This window comes from Elgaria multicarinata, chromosome 3, assembly GCF_023053635.1.
Source record: "Elgaria multicarinata webbii isolate HBS135686 ecotype San Diego chromosome 3, rElgMul1.1.pri, whole genome shotgun sequence".
Classification (NCBI taxonomy): Eukaryota; Metazoa; Chordata; class Lepidosauria; order Squamata; family Anguidae; genus Elgaria; species Elgaria multicarinata.
The window spans coordinates 3901122-3919933 of NC_086173.1; the positions used below are offsets into that span (position 1 = coordinate 3901122).

The 18812-nt window shown below is 45.4% G+C and overlaps 1 protein-coding gene across 12 annotated transcripts in view; it reads left to right on the forward strand.

Moving 5' to 3' along the window:
• The window catches only part of SMARCA4 (SWI/SNF related, matrix associated, actin dependent regulator of chromatin, subfamily a, member 4), a 98151-nt gene that overhangs the window by 29253 nt on the left and 50086 nt on the right, over positions 1 to 18812 (forward strand). For 6 of the 12 annotated variants that reach the window (XM_063119084.1, XM_063119086.1, XM_063119087.1 and 3 more), the window contains exons 10-12: positions 8419 to 8592; positions 8734 to 8904; positions 12037 to 12087. In XM_063119084.1, the coding sequence (XP_062975154.1) occupies positions 8419 to 8592; positions 8734 to 8904; positions 12037 to 12087 (396 nt within the window). The remainder of the gene's footprint in view (positions 1 to 8418; positions 8593 to 8733; positions 8905 to 12036; positions 12088 to 18812) is intronic. The other 6 variants (XM_063119085.1, XM_063119088.1, XM_063119090.1 and 3 more) reach the window with 1 other exon arrangement.

Genomic DNA, 18812 nt, shown 5'->3' on the forward strand with positions numbered 1-18812 from the left:
ACAAGATGTTCCTTGAAATATTTGGGTCCTAAGTTGTTTAAGGACTTTTTCATATCTCTACAAAGCCTTTGGGAGAGGTAATCAAGGAATCGGGGTCAAGGTGTCATCAGAGTCAGGTGAGGCTGTGCAGGTGCTGGATTGGTGCCTAGAGACAGTAATGAGTAGGATGACAATCAATAAACTGTATCCCAACGAAAAATAGACTAAATCCCAACAAGATAGAGACCCTGTAGGTGAGCAGTTCTTCTTCGTGGTCTCTATGCATCACACATATGGGCTTTGCGCCTGCGCAGAGACCAGACCGGAACCTACTATAGCTGAGTGGAACGTTTTTGGCGGGAACCCCTCCCCCCACGCTACCGCGCATGTCCATGGGGTTCCCGCCCTTACCTCAGTTCTTCGTCGTCCGCCGTTGTGCATAGACCAGCTAACCGAACCTCTAGCGTTCTTCTAGTTAACTTACTTAATCTTTCTTTAAACCTGTTCATTCTTCAATCTTTCCTAATTCTTCTTACTTCTTTCTTATCTATAAAAAAAAAAAAAAAAAAAAAAATTTAATTGTAGATAGTTTTCTCTCAGCGACTTCGGTCGCCTGAGGCCCGTATGGCAGCGAAAGCCCCGTTTAGGAAGTGTGTACGGTGTGGAGCGAAACTTCCTCCGACGGACGGGCACTCCCTTTGTCTCGTTTGTTTGGGAGAAGGACACGTGGTGGAAGCCTGCCACCACTGTATGTCGTTTACAAAACAAACTAGGAAGCATAGAGCCGACAGACTTCGCTCTATATTGTGGGAAAAAGCTCTCAAGGCTACTGAGGCTCCCAGTATGGAAAAAACGGCAGTTGGTAAGTCCGTTACTGAAAAAACGGCAATTCGTAAGTCCGTTACCGACAAACCAGCAGACCGCAGCACTGAGGTGCAAGCCAGAGTTCATAGGGCACAGATACCCCTCACACCTGGCCGGTCTTTGACGAGTTCTATGGCAAAGAAGATTTCAAAGAAAGCCAGAACTCCTAAGCCTTCTTCTGAGCTGGAGAAGAAGAAGAAGAAGAAGAAAAGGAGGGACGCTGAGAGATCCACCCTAGCGTCTCCTCGAGCGCCTGAGGCGGTTAGGAGTCATTCTACTCCTCCCATTGCTCCGATCGCTTCGATGTCGAGGCCTCCCTCGGCATCGAGATCTCAGTCGGTGCCGATGGCCACGGTACCGACGCGCTCGCTCAGCCTTTCGGAGGGCGAAATAAGAGATTCTGCGTCAGCGGCCTCTTTCCAACAGCCTACAAGACCTCAGACGTTGCAGGGATTAATCCCAATACAACCGTCGCCAAGACTTACATCTCGCCGTGAATGGGATGGGGCTTCCAGATACTCCGATCCTCACTTGGGATACGAAGACTACGAATGGGAGCGATACCGTCCCCAACACTACCTTCCGGATCGAGAGAGTCCCCGGGAAGGCTACTACGCCCAACCGCCACCTGTAACAAGGATGTGCCGATTACCACCTGCATCGCCTGACCATCAGGCATCGAGGGTGTCTACTCCTCGACACCGTATGCAACCTTCGGCATCGACCGAGACAGTCCCCACGGTACCAACAGACCAACTTCAGTTGCAAGTGGTTACGATGTCTTCTCCTGAGCAAGACTACCCGTCAGACTCGGAATCGAGGGTGTCTGCAACTCCAACGATGCCCTCGCCGGAGGATGAGGTCCACGATAACGACCCTTCCTCTCCGTCGGACGATATGGTCAGGTTCTCTGACCATATGCTTAGGATGTCACAGGCATTGGGACTAGATATCCAACAAACGGATGAATCGGTTGTGGATCCCATTTATGATGTGTTCCAAACTACTACCAATCAAAGACTGGCTATCCCCATTCCACATGCATTGAAGCAAACTGCTCAAGAGTCTTGGAAGACACCTGCTGTGACTCAGGCTACATCTAAAAGATTAGAGACTCTTTATCGAGTCCAGGAGGAAGGCGCAAAATTTTTGGTTCAACATCCAAAGCCTAACTCCATAGTGGTTGAGTCAGCCCAAGGACAATCTCAAAAGGCACATTCGGCACCGGTGGATAGGGAAGGGAGGAAATTAGACCAGACTGGCAGAAGGATTTACTCCTCTTCTTCCTTAGGCATTAGAGCGTCATCATACGAAGCGACGATGGCGAGGTACCAGCTTTTCCTATGGGAAAAGATGGGTTCATTATGCGAACACCTCCCGGAGGACAAGAAGGAACTGGCGAGGGTATTTCAAAATGAGGCTTCAGCCATCGCCAGGCAGCAGTTATCCACGGCTCGACACCAAGTGGACTGCCACTCGAAGTCCATGATGGGCGCAATATCTTTAAGGAGACACGCGTGGCTCAGATCGGCTAATTTGAGCCATGAGACCAAGTGGAGGATAGAAAGTATGCCATTCGATGGCGAGGGACTTTTTCACTCTAACACCGATGAAACACTGGATTCCATCTACAAAGCCAGAACAACGGCTAAAAAGATGGGATTCACTGCTCCTCCACCGCAGTACAGGCCAAAGAGATGGATGAGACCGCCAATGCAACAGCACCAGCAATACCGGCCTCAGTACCAGCCTCAACTTCGGCAGCAACAGCAGCAGTTGCAAAGGAAGAGGCCATACCAGGGCCGATATCAACAAGATAAGAGGCAACCTGACTTTTCTAAAAAGCAGCGTGTTTGACTCTTCGGCCCCAGATCCACCCCCTTTTGCGAACCGCCTAGCACCCCATTACCATCTATGGGAGTCAATTACAACAGACTCCTGGGTGCTCACTATCATCAACTCGGGCTATGCCATCGAGCTCGATGCCCTTCCTCCTTTTTCCGGCGTGAAAGTAACGACTCCATCCCCTCCTCTGCTGCTCGAGGTACAGACCTTGCTATCGAAGGGAGCCATCTCTCCCGTACCCGCAGAGGAACTCAATCAGGGATTTTTCTCTCGTTACTTCACGGTCCCGAAGAAAGATGGAGGTCTTCGACCGATCATGGACTTAAGACAACTGAACAAGTTCATCACCCCGAGGAAGTTCCGTATGACAACGGTTGCTTCAATTCTACAGCTTCTACAAAAAAGAGTTTGGTTCGCAGTGGTGGATCTGAAGGATGCGTACTTCCATATCTCCATCAGGAAGTCGCATCAAGCTTACCTTCGGTTTTCGATCGGTACATCCCAGTACCAATTCACCGTTCTTCCGTTCGGGTTGGCCACGGCGCCGAGGGTCTTCACCAAAGTCATGGCGGTGGTGTGCGCCCACCTAAGGCAGAAAGGCATTTACGTTTATCCATACCTGGACGATTGGCTCCTAGTAGCAGACAACAGCGAGACGCTTCAAACGGACATACTAACCACCCTCAACCTATTGGACTCGTTGGGGCTTTGGGTGAATCACGAAAAGTCCATTTTGACCCCACAGCAGAGGTTGGACTTCATAGGAGTAACCCTATCCTCTCGAGACGGAAGAGCATACTTACCTTCAACCAGGGCGAACACTTTGCAGCAGTTAGCCATCGACACCGAGAGCCGCCGGAAGGTATCGGCTTGGACAGTCCAGAGACTATTAGGCCTGATGGCAGCCACTACGGCAGTCATCAGGTTTGCAAGACTCAGAATGAGGGTATTGCAGGCCTGGTTCTTAAGGACTTTCGATCTCAGGCTCAATGCTCGACGAACTTACCTTTCGTTACCGAAGCAAGTCAGGGCATCGCTGAAATGGTGGTTCTCGATGTCGACTCTTCTCGAAGGCGTTCCATTCCAACAACAGGCGCCTTCGGTAACGATCACGACGGATGCATCTTTAGAAGGATGGGGAGCTCATTGCAACTCCCTTACTGCTCAAGGTCGTTGGCCTCGAGCCCAGAGAGAACAGCACATCAATCATCTCGAACTCATGGCTGTAGAAAATGCAATAAGAGCATTTGCACAGTTGATCGAGGGCAAGAATGTCTTGATCGCGACGGACAATACTACCGTGGTGGCATACATCAACAGGCAGGGTGGAACAAGATCACACCCTCTGAACCGGTCTGCACTCAGGATATGGAACTGGTGCATAAAGAGAAGGACTTACCTGACGGCGATCCATGTAGCCGGCAAGGAGAACGTCTTTGCGGACTCTCTCAGCAGATCCTTCCATGTCGACCACGAGTGGGAGCTCGACGTCGAAGTGCGGGAAAGCCTTTTTCGGTACTGGGGCCGCCCTGTTGTCGATGTCTTCGCTACCGAGGACAACGCAGTCTGCGCCAAGTTTTGCAGCAGGGCAGGAAGAGGAAAGCGCTCTCTAGGAGACGCTTTCACCAGAACTTGGAGAGGAAATCTCCTGTACATGTTTCCTCCCTTTCCACTGTTGACAAGAGTGATAGCCAAGATCCAGATGGACAACTCCGATTGCATCCTGATCACGCCGTGGTGGCCTCGACAGACGTGGTTCTCACACGCTCTTCGGTTATCGAGAGGGGATTACATCAGGCTCCCGTCGACACCGAAGCTACTGTCTCGACACCAGGGCAGGGTTCGACACGCAGATCTGTCGACCCTCAAGATGACTGCATGGAGGATAACAACAACTCCTCCTCTGCAACTAGAACTTTGACTGTGGATCACATTATATTGGCAGCACTAAAGCCTTCCACAAGGAAAACTTATGCAGCAAAGTGGCAAAGATTTCGGAACTTTGCTTCAGGACAAGATCAAACACCAGAATCTTGCCACTTACCCTTCATCCTTAATTATTTATTGACACTTTTCCAGCAGGGACTTAAGCTCGCATCCATCAGGGTTCACCTTGCTGCGATTACATCTTTTCACCGGGGTGTGGATGGTTTTACACCTTTTACCCATCCAACAACGAAGAAATTTCTAAGAGGTCTGAAGAACACGATACCGACTGTGAAAAGTATCGTGCCGCCATGGAGCCTGTCAGTTGTGCTGCAAGCACTGACACGCAAGCCCTTTGAGCCCATGGCGTCGACAGACCTTAGGCTACTTACTTTAAAGACTGTCTTTCTAGTAGCCATTACATCGGCAAGACGGGCAAGTGAGCTTAAAGCTCTTAGGATAGATGTTCCATACACTATCTTTCATAAGGACAAGGTTGTGCTACGCACAGACCCAGCCTTCCTACCTAAGGTAGTGTCAACTTTTCATCTGTCTCAGCATATTACTTTGCCTGCTTTCTTTCCTAATCCAACTTCACCTCTTGAGTCTTCCTTGCATACTCTCGATGTGAGAAGGGCTCTTGCTTTTTATAAAGACAGGACAGAGACATTTAGAAAAACAAAGCAACTGTTTATTTGTTATGGTGAGCCTTCTAAGGGACTCCCTGTCTCCTGCCAACGACTATCACGCTGGATAGTGGAGACAATAGAATTGGCCTACTCTATTTCTAAATTAGAGTTAGTGAAACCTGTGACGGCTCATTCCACCAGAGCTGTTTCAACATCGGTGGCCTTCACCAGAGGTGTTCCCTTGGCAGACGTCTGTAGAGCCGCAACGTGGTCCACTCCATCCACGTTTGTCAAGCACTACAGTTTGGACACCCGTGCGAGGCAGGACTGCTCATTTGGGAGGACAGTGCTTTCAGAGATCTTCAGATGATGCACCAACCCACCTCCAAAGGTATGTCAGCTTGCTACTCGCCCATATGTGTGATGCATAGAGACCACGAAGAAGAAATGCAGGTTGCTTACCTGTAACTGTAGTTCTTCGAGTGGTCATCTATGCATTCACACAACCCACCCACCATCCCCACTTGGTGGTGTGAGACTTATAAATGACACTGTTTTATTGTGGAATGTACTTTACTTATTTACACTCATGTTTATGGGGGCACAACGTCGGACTCCTGTAAACTGAGGTAAGGGCGGGAACCCCATGGACATGCGCGGTAGCGTGGGGGGAGGGGTTCCCGCCAAAAACGTTCCACTCAGCTATAGTAGGTTCCGGTCTGGTCTCTGCGCAGGCGCAAAGCCCATATGTGTGAATGCATAGATGACCACTCGAAGAACTACAGTTACAGGTAAGCAACCTGCATTTCTTGGGTCCTGGAATTGGATGGTCAGCCTGTTCTGGATGGAGTGCACACTCCCTCAAAAAAGCAGGTGCATAGTCTGGGAGTACACCTCAGTCCAGCTTTGTCACGGAGGGCACAGGTGGCCTCAATGACACAGAGTGCTTTTAGCCAGCTACAACCAGTGTACTAACGATGACGATCCCTGGGCAGAGATAGCTTAGCCATGGTGACCCATACGCTGGTAACCTGTTTGGGTTTTATTGTAATGGGGTTTCCTTGGGACTGCCCTTGAAGATGATCCTGAAATTACATTTGGTGCAAAATGTGGTCTCTTGTCTGTTTCCAGGCTGAATTCAAGGTGATTTGAAGCCAAGTTTTCCTAGTCCAAGGCAAAGGTTCTTTCTGTTACTTCTCACTGGTGGTGTGACAGGTTCATGTTCCCTCTTCGTTCACGTTTGGCCACATTTTCCACACCAAAGGAGGGAATCTTTTTGGTTCTGTGGATAGCTATCACTATCTGAAGACGTAACCTCACATACTCACAAAAGTTTTGAGGGAATAAAACGGGATAACCTCCATGTATACCAACATGACTTCTTGGGAGGGTGTGACAAATGAAAGAACTTAAAATATTATCACTAAACGACTATCAGCACCGCTTGTGCTCTGCACTTTTTTTAAAAAAAAACGCATTAAAATTCTGCACTAAGAAAAGCTCTGATCTGTATAATTTCAGTTAAATATGTGCAGATTTCCTGTTTGCATGATTTGCATAATTGAACCTTCTACTAGTCACGGACAGCTGGGAGAGGGCAAGCGAAGGCACTGAAGATCCAAGCCTTAGAAACCGCTGTCAAGCAAAGTTGCCCTCCCCACCCACCCCGGTACTACCCAGGCACTATTTTTTATTATTTTATACCCTGGTTTTAAAAATAAAATCTTCATAAGCAACATTAAGGAACCTTGCTTTTCTTAGAGGGAAGTCGTGGTAGCTTTGCATAGTGCTGCAGCGAGGAGGAGGAAGGCTGCTACAGTGGAGGCAGGGAAGTAGGTGGCTGATCTGTTGGCTGTAAGGGTATGTTGGAACTGAGAGTACAGAGGAGCAACTGCTCAAGGTACCAGGAGCTGAACTGAGGGCCTTGTGCTGGAGACAGAGAGCGTTCTCATGGGTGCCACGCTTGGGCCCAAACAACGCCTTTTTAATAGGGTTGCCCAGTGTTTTCAAAGTTTTCAATGTTTTATTTTAAAACAGGCTCATGGGGCTCCAAATTTAATCAAAACCCAACTGCTTGGGGGTGGATTAACCTCCCCACCCCATGTCATTTCCCCCATAAAATTGCCCCACTGAAGATGCTTATAATTCCCAGGTACCTATATTTTTTTCCACTAATAGCTTTGATGGGTGATTTAGATTGGGTTGGGGAGACTTCAGGCTTGTGGGACCTACTTTGTTTTTTACTAGAAACCCAGGTGCAAATGACATTAAAGAAGTCTGAGCCTGGGGCTTTGTTTTGAGTACCTGAATTAAAGAGAGTTCACAGTGCTTCAACATAATAAGATCCACCCCTGGTTATCCTAAGCTCTCTTCATTTCAGCAGTATGAGTTAGGGCAAACAGGAATTATTTTGTTAGTGCTATTGTTAAACCATTGGGGATCAGAAATCCTTCTGTATTTATTCCAAATCACCCAGAGATCTGCCAGTAGATCCAGATCTACTTTCTTTCCACCTCTGACTTAGATAAAGGAAATGACCAGAGGAAATGCTTAACCCCCGTGTCCTGCAATTCCTATTTTAATGTAAAAAATAAAAAATGGGGAATTTGATCACAAATCTTCTGACTCACACGTATTTGGTCCATAGTTTCAAGAGGTATGTACTAGAATGTGAGTGCTGTGGGGCTGGATAGCAATTACTGTTGCCACAGCCAGGCTGCATCTCACCCTACCTCTTCCTGAGCCCTGTGAGTTCTCTGTCTTTTGGGAGGACTCACATCTTTGTTTTACTGGGGTTTCCCCCACTGGGAGGTTCTGGGCAGCTCGGAGTACACCGCGCTTCCTGTCTATTTCTTCGTCCTGAGCCCTCTGCTGCCCTTGGCGTTGTGGGGATAAGCTTAGAATAAATTTCAAGCAGAAATTAAGATTTTGGTTGGAGGTCTAGAAGGAAATTTTAATTGTTGAAGTTGTTAAAACTCTGCAAAAGTCTTCCAGAGCATTTACAATAGCCAAGAACGTCACTGGGCCCTAGACACAGTTGAATACTTTTATGGAAGATCTTGCTGAGATCACAGTTGCAAAACTTTTCCGTCTGAAGAGTTTTTGCAGTACAAAATTATAACTTCTGTCACTTTTTTTTATTATTAATTCATTTTTCCATGTTCTTTTTTTTTAGGAGTACCTCAATAGCATTCTCCAGCATGCCAAGGATTTCAAAGAATACCACCGATCTGTCACGGGCAAGATTCAAAAACTTACGAAGGCCGTGGCCACCTACCATGCCAATACGGAGCGTGAGCAAAAGAAGGAGAACGAGAGAATTGAGAAGGAGAGAATGCGCAGGTTGATGGTAAGGCTTTCTTTGAGGGTGAAACATTTCTTAACATTTACCAGGCTGAGTTGCAGCTTGGTCATGTTTTGTATGAAATCGCTCCTGTTCCCATTTTTTTAGAAATTAAATATTTTTGTGTGTGTGTGTATGTGTTTCAAGGCTGAAGATGAAGAAGGGTACCGAAAGCTTATTGATCAAAAGAAAGATAAACGCTTAGCCTACCTACTTCAGCAGACAGATGAATATGTGGCCAACCTCACGGAATTGGTGAGACAGCACAAGGCTGCGCAAGTGGCAAAAGAGAAGAAGAAGAAGAAGAAGAAAAAGAAGGTAAACCCCAACTTCGCTTGCTATGATTGGTAACGCAGACGAAATGCTTTAACACGTCAGATGCTTCTCAGTTCAGCCTGACACACATTGCTGTCGCCTCCTGGTTGTGTGCCTCAGAGCAGGGCCCAGCTCTCTTTCTAGACCCCAAAGTCTTGTTAGAATAATGGCTATGAATGTTTCACTTTTAGCCAAGCCTAAGCACAGGCTCATAGCCGCTGAAACGTTAATACAGCAAACTTAAGTGCAAGAATGGAGGGTTTTACATAACCTTTTGTTAGCAGCACTTCCCAGACACCCAGCTTTAAAACTGAATGTTGTGGGTGTGAGCAATACAGTAGAGAAGTGACATTTGCAGTTTACAGAGAGCTCAAATGGTGCTTTCATTCCCTGGCTTGACTAAATCTGGCGTTAAAAGGGAGGCTCTGATAAGGCGGAGTTGAAATCTCGTTGTTCCTTATTCCAGGCTAGGATCCAAAACAGTAGTGCAAGACTGGATGCATCTCCTGAGGGGTCATTCAGTGTAGAAAGAGCAATGGCAGGAGAGCCTTTATTTCACATACAGCTGCTGCAGCGGCACCAGTGGCTTCTTCTGCAACTTCAATGCTGCTTCAGTGTGATCACATCCTCAAGAACCTCCAGCGTTACAAAACTGGTGGATCATTCTCATCCATGAACTCTGGAAGACTCTGCTGAGCACTGATCTCAGTTAGATGAGGAGGAAAGACCATACAGCGGAAGAAGTTGTGCAGAGCAAGAATTCCTAGGAGAAAACCCTGTTCAGTGTCAGTTGATGCAAGCGGAAAGCGCTTTGGCTGGCATTCCAAGCTTCCAGCCTGGCCTGTTGAGGAAACCAGCTGTAGGTTGACATAACTACCACAAGGGCACGTGTGAAATACTGGGTGTGTTCAGTTCTGTCTATGTTTTGAGGCGATTCCCAACTGGTTGTGCCCTTATCTACAAGCCCATCCTTCGCTCCAAGCTTTTATTGGAAATTTGGATTGCCAACCAAGCAGCTCTCAGCTTGCACCCACTGATGCTGCATGGGGCATTCTTGAAGACATGTAAAGTACAATAGCAGAGTGATTAAGACTTCTCTGAATGTAATCTGTACAGCAGGACCTAGATCAAGGGGATGGCATCTTGACATGCAGGTATTTCCTGAGACTGTGTGGACTTGTGTGCAACCCCGGGCATAATTGAAAATGGTGTCTTAGCCAGAGTGCAGAGCACTGGGGCTCAGGGCTTCAAAGAATTTTCCATCCAGTGATTGCAGATCGTACTCCATGTATCTCCCCCGCCTCTCTCCATACACACACACACACTTTCCAGAGTTGAACGAACACTTGGTAAGGTGCAGTTGAAGAAAGCTCTGGCGACACTTGTCTCTGATTGTGAGAAGGGCCTGGTTCTCTAGTCCGGTTGAGCTCTCCATTAGATGACTGTGGCCAAGTCTGTCTCACCCAAGTAGGGATCCATTGAGTATCCAGATGCTGCACAGCTGTGCCTTGTGGCCTGGTTTTGGACCCCCTTGAAAAGGAGAATAAGATTACCGTTTCAAGAATCCCCAGAGTAGGATCTAACGAATCAGACTGGAAAGCTTGCACAAGGGGCGAAAGCCTCTGAGGCAGATGGCAAGGAGGACTTGACATTTCTGTCATGTGGGGCTAAGAGGGATTTTGTCCAGTAGGCTCAAGCATCCATCTATGACTGTTGTTCTAGTCACTTTTGAGGGGAGTAATCTCCTTTGTCCAGGCATTCACCCTGGTCCATACATAACCCCTTCTCTACTGCAGAGGAAACAGACGTTGACTTGACTATGAATCTTCGTTTCAGTGGGAAAGAGTGGCCTGTTCCGTTTGGGCTGTGGGTGTGGCAGACTTTGTGTCTCATTTCTTCCAACCGTGACATTGGGATTGACAGTGATTTATTATTTCTTAACTAAATTTATGTAGCTGCCCCATAGCATAATTCTCTGGGCGGCTCACAAAACAAATACAATTGAAATACAATATCAAATAATCAAAGCCATTAAAAACATAACTTAAACACAAATACCATATTTCTTCGATTCTAAGACGCCATCGATTGGAAGTCGCCATCGATTGGAAGACGCACACTAATTTCAGTACCACCAACAGGGGAAAAAACACCCTAAGACACACCTGCGATTCTAAGACACACCCCATTTTTAGAGATGTTTATATGGGGAAAAAAGTGTGCCTTAGAATTGAAGAAATAGGGTAATAGGGAAGAAGCAAGCAGGGAGGATATGTAACCCTTCCATTGTCCACCACCCAGCAACTCCCCCCCCCCATCTGAGGTTCCCAGTTATATTGCCAGGCAAGTGAAAGGGAAAGCAACTGAGGGGTGGGTGGGTTGCAGGAGAAAGGGTTAAGCACTACTGGCACCCCACCTGGTGCTTTCTATCTGAATATACTCCGCTTCCTGCCTTTCATGTTAACAGCAAATGAGTAACTCGGAATCCTGTGTTTTGTGATCGAAGATTTTACTTCTACTCTTCAAATACTTAAAAGGTTGTCACACAGAGGAGGGCCAGGATCTCTTTTCGATCCTCCCAGAGTGCAGGACACGGAATAACGGGCTCAAGTTAAAGGAAGCCAGATTCCAGCTAGACATCAGGAAAAACTTCCTGACTGTTAGAGCAGTACGACAATGGAACCAGTGACCTAGGGAGGTTGTGGGCTCTCCCACACTAGAGGCCTTCAAGGGGCAGCTGGACAACCCGCTGTCAGGGATGCTTTAGGGTGGATTCCTGCATTGAGCAGGGGGTTGGACTCGATGGCCTTGTAGGCCCCTTCCAACTCTGCTATTCTATGATTCTACTCTCAGTCTGGCTTACGTGCTACAACCATGTAGGTTCTATATGGAGAGTAGGGATGTTCCTGCAGCCTGGAGTAATAGAATGTCAAAAATCATCCCTTCATAGGCACAAACCTGTCCTGGGACACTTTCCTTCCACTGTTAGGACGAACGTTTGCATGAAGTTCGCCATACTTGACTTTTTGTCCAGCTCTTAAAAGTGAAAATTTACTCAATGCATTTCATCAGCATGCTGGGTTTTAAAATGCTTTTCCATGACAGATGCTATTAACGATCTTCCTTTATTTCCAGAAGGCTGAGACTGCAGAAGGGCAGACACCAGCAATTGGACCAGATGGTGAAGTAAGAACTAAAAAGAATTTGTGGCTCCATTTTAAAGTGAAGGAGGTTTTTGTTTTGGGGTGGGGGTGGGGGCGGGGGCGGGGGTGTTATAGTAGCAGAAACTTAGGTTGTTTCTTATTTGGACCAGCAACTGTAATGTATGCCTTGTTGGAGTGCTGCTTTCTTTGCAGCTGATTTTGAATACTCTTTGGGAGATTGCAGCTAGTGGATCTGATGTGAGAAGCACCTTGAACCTTCTCTGCAGGTTCTCTGTTGTCTTCTTATGGTTTTGTAGATCCCGATCAGTGACCAGTGTCTATGAACTTCAAAAGGCCTAAAGCAGGAGTGGGCAGCTTGTGGCCCTCCCGATGTTTTGGCCTACAGCTCGCTTCCTCTTTCACCACTGGCTAGGCTGGCTAGGGCTGATGGCAGTCATGGGCACCTCATAAAAAATATGGCGCTTTTCGTAACAACAAAGTGAGTCAGTGTGATCTGTTGGATGAAGCAGAGAGACCCGTGTTGAGATCCTCACCTGCCGCTTGTAAGGTGGTTTAAAGCAAGCCACTCACTAAAATGGGATAACCCTATATAGGCTTTCTGAATTCAGGGCAGCGTAGTTTGAGGACCCCTTGAATTAACCCTTCTATTTTATTTTTCAGCATTGCTTTTTTACTGCCGTTGTGTCTAACATTGCAACACACTGTAGTGGCATAAAATGACGCATTTTCTGGTACAAATTATGAACACGGCATAAATGAGCTCACATGAATGTATATATCGTACAAAATTTTAAATTTAGAAATCTTAAAGTTCTTCCAAGGCTGTCCCCCCCTCTCATCTGTTCTCAAATTCCTAGCTCTGCAATAGAAAGATAATTTCAGTGCATGCTAAGACAACAGGAATCAAAAGGCTTAAAATACATCTGTTAAAACTTACTGTTGTAAAAGGCATTCAAGATGCGAAAAAGGATTCCCCATTAAGAAGTAACAGAAATGTATATGATCTTGATTATTATTATTATTATTATTTATTTATATAGCACCATCAATGTACATGGTGCTGTACAGAGTAAAACAGTAAATAGCAAGACTCTGCCGCATAGGCTTACATTCTAATAAAGTCATAGTAAAGCAATAAGGAGGGGGAGAGAATGCAAACAGGCACTGGGTAGGGTAAAACTAACAGTATAAAGACTGCACAACATCAAGTTTTAAAAGCTTTAGGGAAAAGAAAAGTTTTTAGCTGAGCTTTAAAAGCTGAGATTGAACTTGTAGATCTCAGATGTTCTGGGAGAGCATTCCAGGCGTAAGGGGCAGCAGAAGAGAATGGACGAAGCCAAGCAAGGGAAGTAGAGACCCTTGGGCAGGCGAGAAACATGGCATCCGAGGAGCGAAGAGCACGAGTGGGGCAATAGTGTGAGATGAGAGAGGAGAGATAGGGCGGAGCTAGACCGTGAAAAGCTTTGAAGGTCAACAAGAGAAGGTCAACTTGAGACTTCTCGTTAAACTTAGTTGCTGAATGCAGAGATGCAGCATTAAATATGCAGGTTTGAATGATACACTTCTTTAGAATGGTTTAATACAAGTGTACAGTAGCCAATTAGTGGCATATGAATAATATGTAATAAAGATTAAAAACACACACCCTCTTGCAGCATGACAGTACTAGATGCATACTTACACACCAAACACATGCAACGCCAGTGGGACAGTCTTTTCGCACTGATCCCAGCCCCGCCTTTCTGACAATCTTGCTGGTGGCATTTCTCCGTAAAACCTGAACAAGGGATGATTCTTCATGTTTCCCCACTGTTTTGATTTTATTTGTAGTAAGAATCTTCCCAAGAGAGATTTTGTGGAACAGAATTTTAGAGTATCCATGTACTATTATCAACCATTCTTAATTTGATCAGTCATCCAAAGGGATTGCATTAAAAAAAGAAAGACACACTCAGAGGAATTATTACTCACCTGTATTGCAGAAAACACACACACATATCTACTCCTAAATGTCCATTAAAACCTGACATCAGTGTCAGCTCCTCTTTCCACTGATCACTCAAGCAAGGTCTTCACAGCCCAAGTTTTCGTCCCCCACCCCATAAGCCCATTGATTCTCTTATTGCCTCTTGAGCAGATCAATGTCATCTTGGGCAGTCCGTTCCGGGGCTTCCTTTAATTTCTTCTTCAGCTTGGAGCAAGCCAACTCTTCTCTTTCTGCCTTTGCTGAAGTCATCTCAAGAACCTCATTTGATATGGGCCAGTTCTTCTTGGGCTTCTGTATGCTTTTGCTCCAGCTCTGCCTTGTCCTTGGCCGGAATAGCCGCCTCACTGGTTAGTGTCCTCTGTATTTGCTCCAAATCTGATATTGTGGCATCTTATTCTGAAAGGTCCCATTTTTGCTGAGCCGTAAATTCTAGCATCTTTTGGTGCTCTTTGTCTATCCCACAAGCTTTGCGAGTGAAAGCTTGCCCGAGGAAAAGAAGAAGGCAGCCATGAGAACTTTAATGCAGAAAGACCAGAGATTTTACAGACTGTGTCTCAGAGTAAAGGCTGAGGAGCATTGGAGAAGTGTAAAACTTGGCAAAGCAGAGCGGCCAGCGTAGCCTTCTTAAAAACTCTCACATGGTGCACCAGCACAGTGCGAAGGCAGAAGAGGGTTGGATGGATAGTAGTTGGCAGCTTAGGCACACACTTTTTAAAGCACGAAGTTTGTCAAGCCACAGCCAATAATTATATATTTTAAGGGTATTGCAGCGCTTGTAAAAAAAAAGGGGGAAAAAGAAGGGGAAATCCTTAACAAGCATGAATGGCACAACTGACTCAGAAGAAAATTCATAGTGTTCCACAACTGGCTCCGAAAAATGACCAATTGCGTCCCTCTTTGACGAACATAAATAAACAGAAAAACAAAAACTAAACTACGTGCTAAAAGGGCAGAATTTAAAACTCTTGGAATTGGCAAAAAACAATCCTTTATAGTGCAATTATTTTGAATTTGGAAATAAGGGAACAAAGTTACTTGCTAGGACCCTCAAACAAAGGAGTGCTAGAGCAACAATCCAGTTATTCACACAAAAAAAGGACCCAGTAACCATCAATCCTGAGCCTTTTAGCGAAACCTTTCAGGAGTCCTACGCCACTCTACATGTCAGAAAAGCCTGATCCCTTAGCTATAGATACTTTTATAGATTCCTTATATATAAAAGCAATTTTGACTGACAGATCAATGCCTACAAACCAATAACAGAATAAGAGATCACTAACTCTACTAAACACCTGAAGCCAGGCAAATCCTCTGGCACTGAGAGTTATGGGTGCCTCTCTCTTGCTACATCTCACAACCTTCTTTAATGAAATCCTAGGGGTTTCCAGGATTCCAGATTCTTGGAAAAGATCAAGAGTAGGCGTAAAACTACCAGGGTCATATCACACTACTTAACCCAGGTGCCTAGCTGTTTTACATCTATCCTGGCCAAGCAATTGAATCATTTCATCACACAGTACATCCACATGGATCAAATGGGATCCATGCAGGCTGGCAGATGGCTGATGCTTCTGACAGGTCTTAAAGCAGTGGTTCCCAAACTTTTTCAGGTAACCGCCCCCTTGGTTCCACAAACTCATGCCTAGTGCTCCCTACCCTACACTATAAAAATCATTATTCAGAAAAGCAGTTTTCAACGACTCACTAAGGAAGATAATAACAAAATTCAAAACAGTAACAATTAATTGAATATTTATTCAAAATCTAAAGCATCCGCCGCAGGCTTGCCAAGGGAGGGAGGGAAAAGAGAGCGAACGCCTCTGTCTTGCAGCCGGCGTGGCAGGGCACACCAAGCAGGGTATGTCTCTTCATTAGCGTTTTGGTGCTTTTGAAACATTTCAATTCTCCGTTAAAAGGACTCTTCTTAAACGGTATTCATACATGTGTGGATTCTTCCCCTATATGGCTTGGGACCAAACTACCTTCTCCCATAAAAATATCCCTGGGTTTTAAGACCTTCTGCAGAGGCGCTTCTCGGAAAAGGCCACCTCGAGCGCCCCCTTGTCGCCCCTTTGCCTCTTAGCAATCCCACCACCCACTTTGCCCCTATGAAATCCCACCGCCCACTTTGGGAACCACTGTCTTAAAGCAACTCTACTAAATCCCCCACCTGTATTGTATCCTTAGACACTTGAAAAGTCTTCAGCTGGATGGAATAGCCCTATCTGCATGAAGTCTGAGAATAAAATAGCATGGTGGAATAATTCTAGACCGCAGTGGCCCAGCTCTATGGTGCCTCGGAGGGACTCATCCATACAAATGAAATTGGCTACCTATTCAGCTGGACGGGGACAAAACAAGGGTGCTTTCTCTTGCCTCTTCTTTTTTGCCATTGCTTATAGAACCTGTGGCACAAACAATTCTGTCAACACCCTAAAGTTTAAGGGGCCATGATAGGGCCCACTTGATTAATTTTTTTGCAAATGATGTCCTTCTATTTCTCCCCTCCCCCCACTCCCAAAACAGCTATACCAGCATGCAAAGAAATATTGACCACTTTCCAACACCATGGTGGTCTTAAAATAGATTATGACAAATCTGACTTTTTCGGCTACAAACTCTACTTCAAACCCCAAAGAAAATTCAAAATATATCCCAAACAACTTTGAGACATTCCTGCCTAAAACCTCTGGGCATTCAAATACCAAAGGACTTACAACAGCTAGTTACATGAAATATTATAAATTTTATAAAATGGATGAAAGATGAATTATAAGTATGGGCTAATAGGAAGCTATCCATTTTTTTAGAGGCAATGGTGCCTCTATAAAAATGATGGTTCTGCCCAACCCTTTTTCTTATGATTCCCATTTCTCCAACACATAATAAACTGAAAAATAGCAAGAACAACTGGAGAGATTTATCAACCAGGGTGGGAGGGAGCTAGATTAATTAAGGCTGCACAGTGCCACAGCCAAATGAAAATAAGTTTTGCTATACTCAATTCAGGATTGTATTTTGCCGCATTCTAGATCACGCAATTTGCAAGCATCATAAGAAATTATATGGATATATCCGGCGTTTCTATGGAAACATTAAATAGCACCCTCCCACACACTGCATTTCCCTTTCAAAACCTTACCAAGCCTGAAATAGGGTTAAAAAAACCCTTCTACAAAGCAACACTCAAAATTTGGAAATCATGGACCAAATTTCTTGCTCCCTCCCTTGCTGTACCCGATTTTAAACCACCAAAACTTTGTAGGACCAGACAATTCCTGGGTTGGAGGAAGAGGGGATTTCTCCATGTTAGAGACTTGTTTATAAGGGGGCGGCCCTATCCTGGAGCCATTACAAAGGGTGAAGGTTTCCTGGCAACAAAAACACCAAATATTTATTTATTTATTTATTTATTACACTTATATACCGCTCCCATAGCTAGGGCTCTCTGGGCAGTTTACAGAAATTCTAAAATTGAGGTAAAACATGTTTACAAAATTTAAAACTCTAAAACACAGAACATACATGCATAAAGCATTAAAAACTGATTTAAAAACTAAACGTGGGTAATTAGGATGTGCCGCCATATGGGCAAAGAGGAAAGTCTTAACCTGGCGCTGGAAAGATAGCAGCGTTGGTGCCAGGCGAGCCTCATCAGGGAGATCATTCCACAGTCTGGGGGCCACCACTGAAAAGGCCCTGTCCCTCGTTGCCACACTCCGAGCCTCTCTCGGAGTAGGCACCCAGAGGAGGACCTTAGATGTTGAACGTAGTGACCGGGTATATTCACGTCGGGAGAGGCATTCCGTCAGGTATTGTGGTCCCAAGCCGTGTAAATAATCAATTTTGCTGAAATACTAGAGAAAGAAGGTATTTCTCAAGCGCCAGCTATCTTTGAAAATCCATGCTTACCTCAGAGTAGTTCCATGAAAAGTCTAGTCTCCAGGGGCAATATCCAACAAACTCAAATATCACTAGCGGAGCTGCGCTGAATCTTCCCATTGCACAAGCGCGTGCCTGTTACACTTGAGCAACTGGTTGCCTGAGTAATGGCGCACAATATATTGCACAACGGGTGCAAGCAGTTGCAGAACTGTTTATACAAGCGGGATGTGCCACCATTTGTACAACTGGTGCAGTGCAGGTCCATAACCTGCTGCACAACAGCAATGCGCAATGCATTGCACGACGTGTTGTGCAAGAGTTATGCAACACTGTTTCTGCAACCCCCCTTTCAATAATGTAATTTCAGTTGGGTTTTTTTCTTCTGGCACATAGTTCAGAACCTAATTTCCACCAGCGCCACTTGATTTGCACAAACAGAATGATACATTTGGATACTGCTCTGTACTATATAAGTACTTAATCTAAAATTAGTATGGGAAGCAGACCTGAGCACAACTGGAACGGAATAACATTGGTCCCAACTCTGATCTATCTTCCACCTTCACGCAATTTCTGCATAAATAAGGAAGCCACAATGAAGGTATGGTGGCAATTCATGCTGACTAAAATACACAATTTTGACAAAACTTTCACCATTGTGCTGGAGAGGATGCAGTCACATTGGTTTTTTAATACATAGCAATTATGTCTAATAGTTGTTAGACTTTTGGAATGAAGCTCTTTATACAATACTAGCTGATATACCCAGCATTGCTCAGGGCCCCTAAGTTATATGTCTGCGAGGTAATCATCTTAAAGTAGTAGGCCGGTACTAGGCCTGTGTGTTAACTTTTTAACTAATTAAATTTTTATCT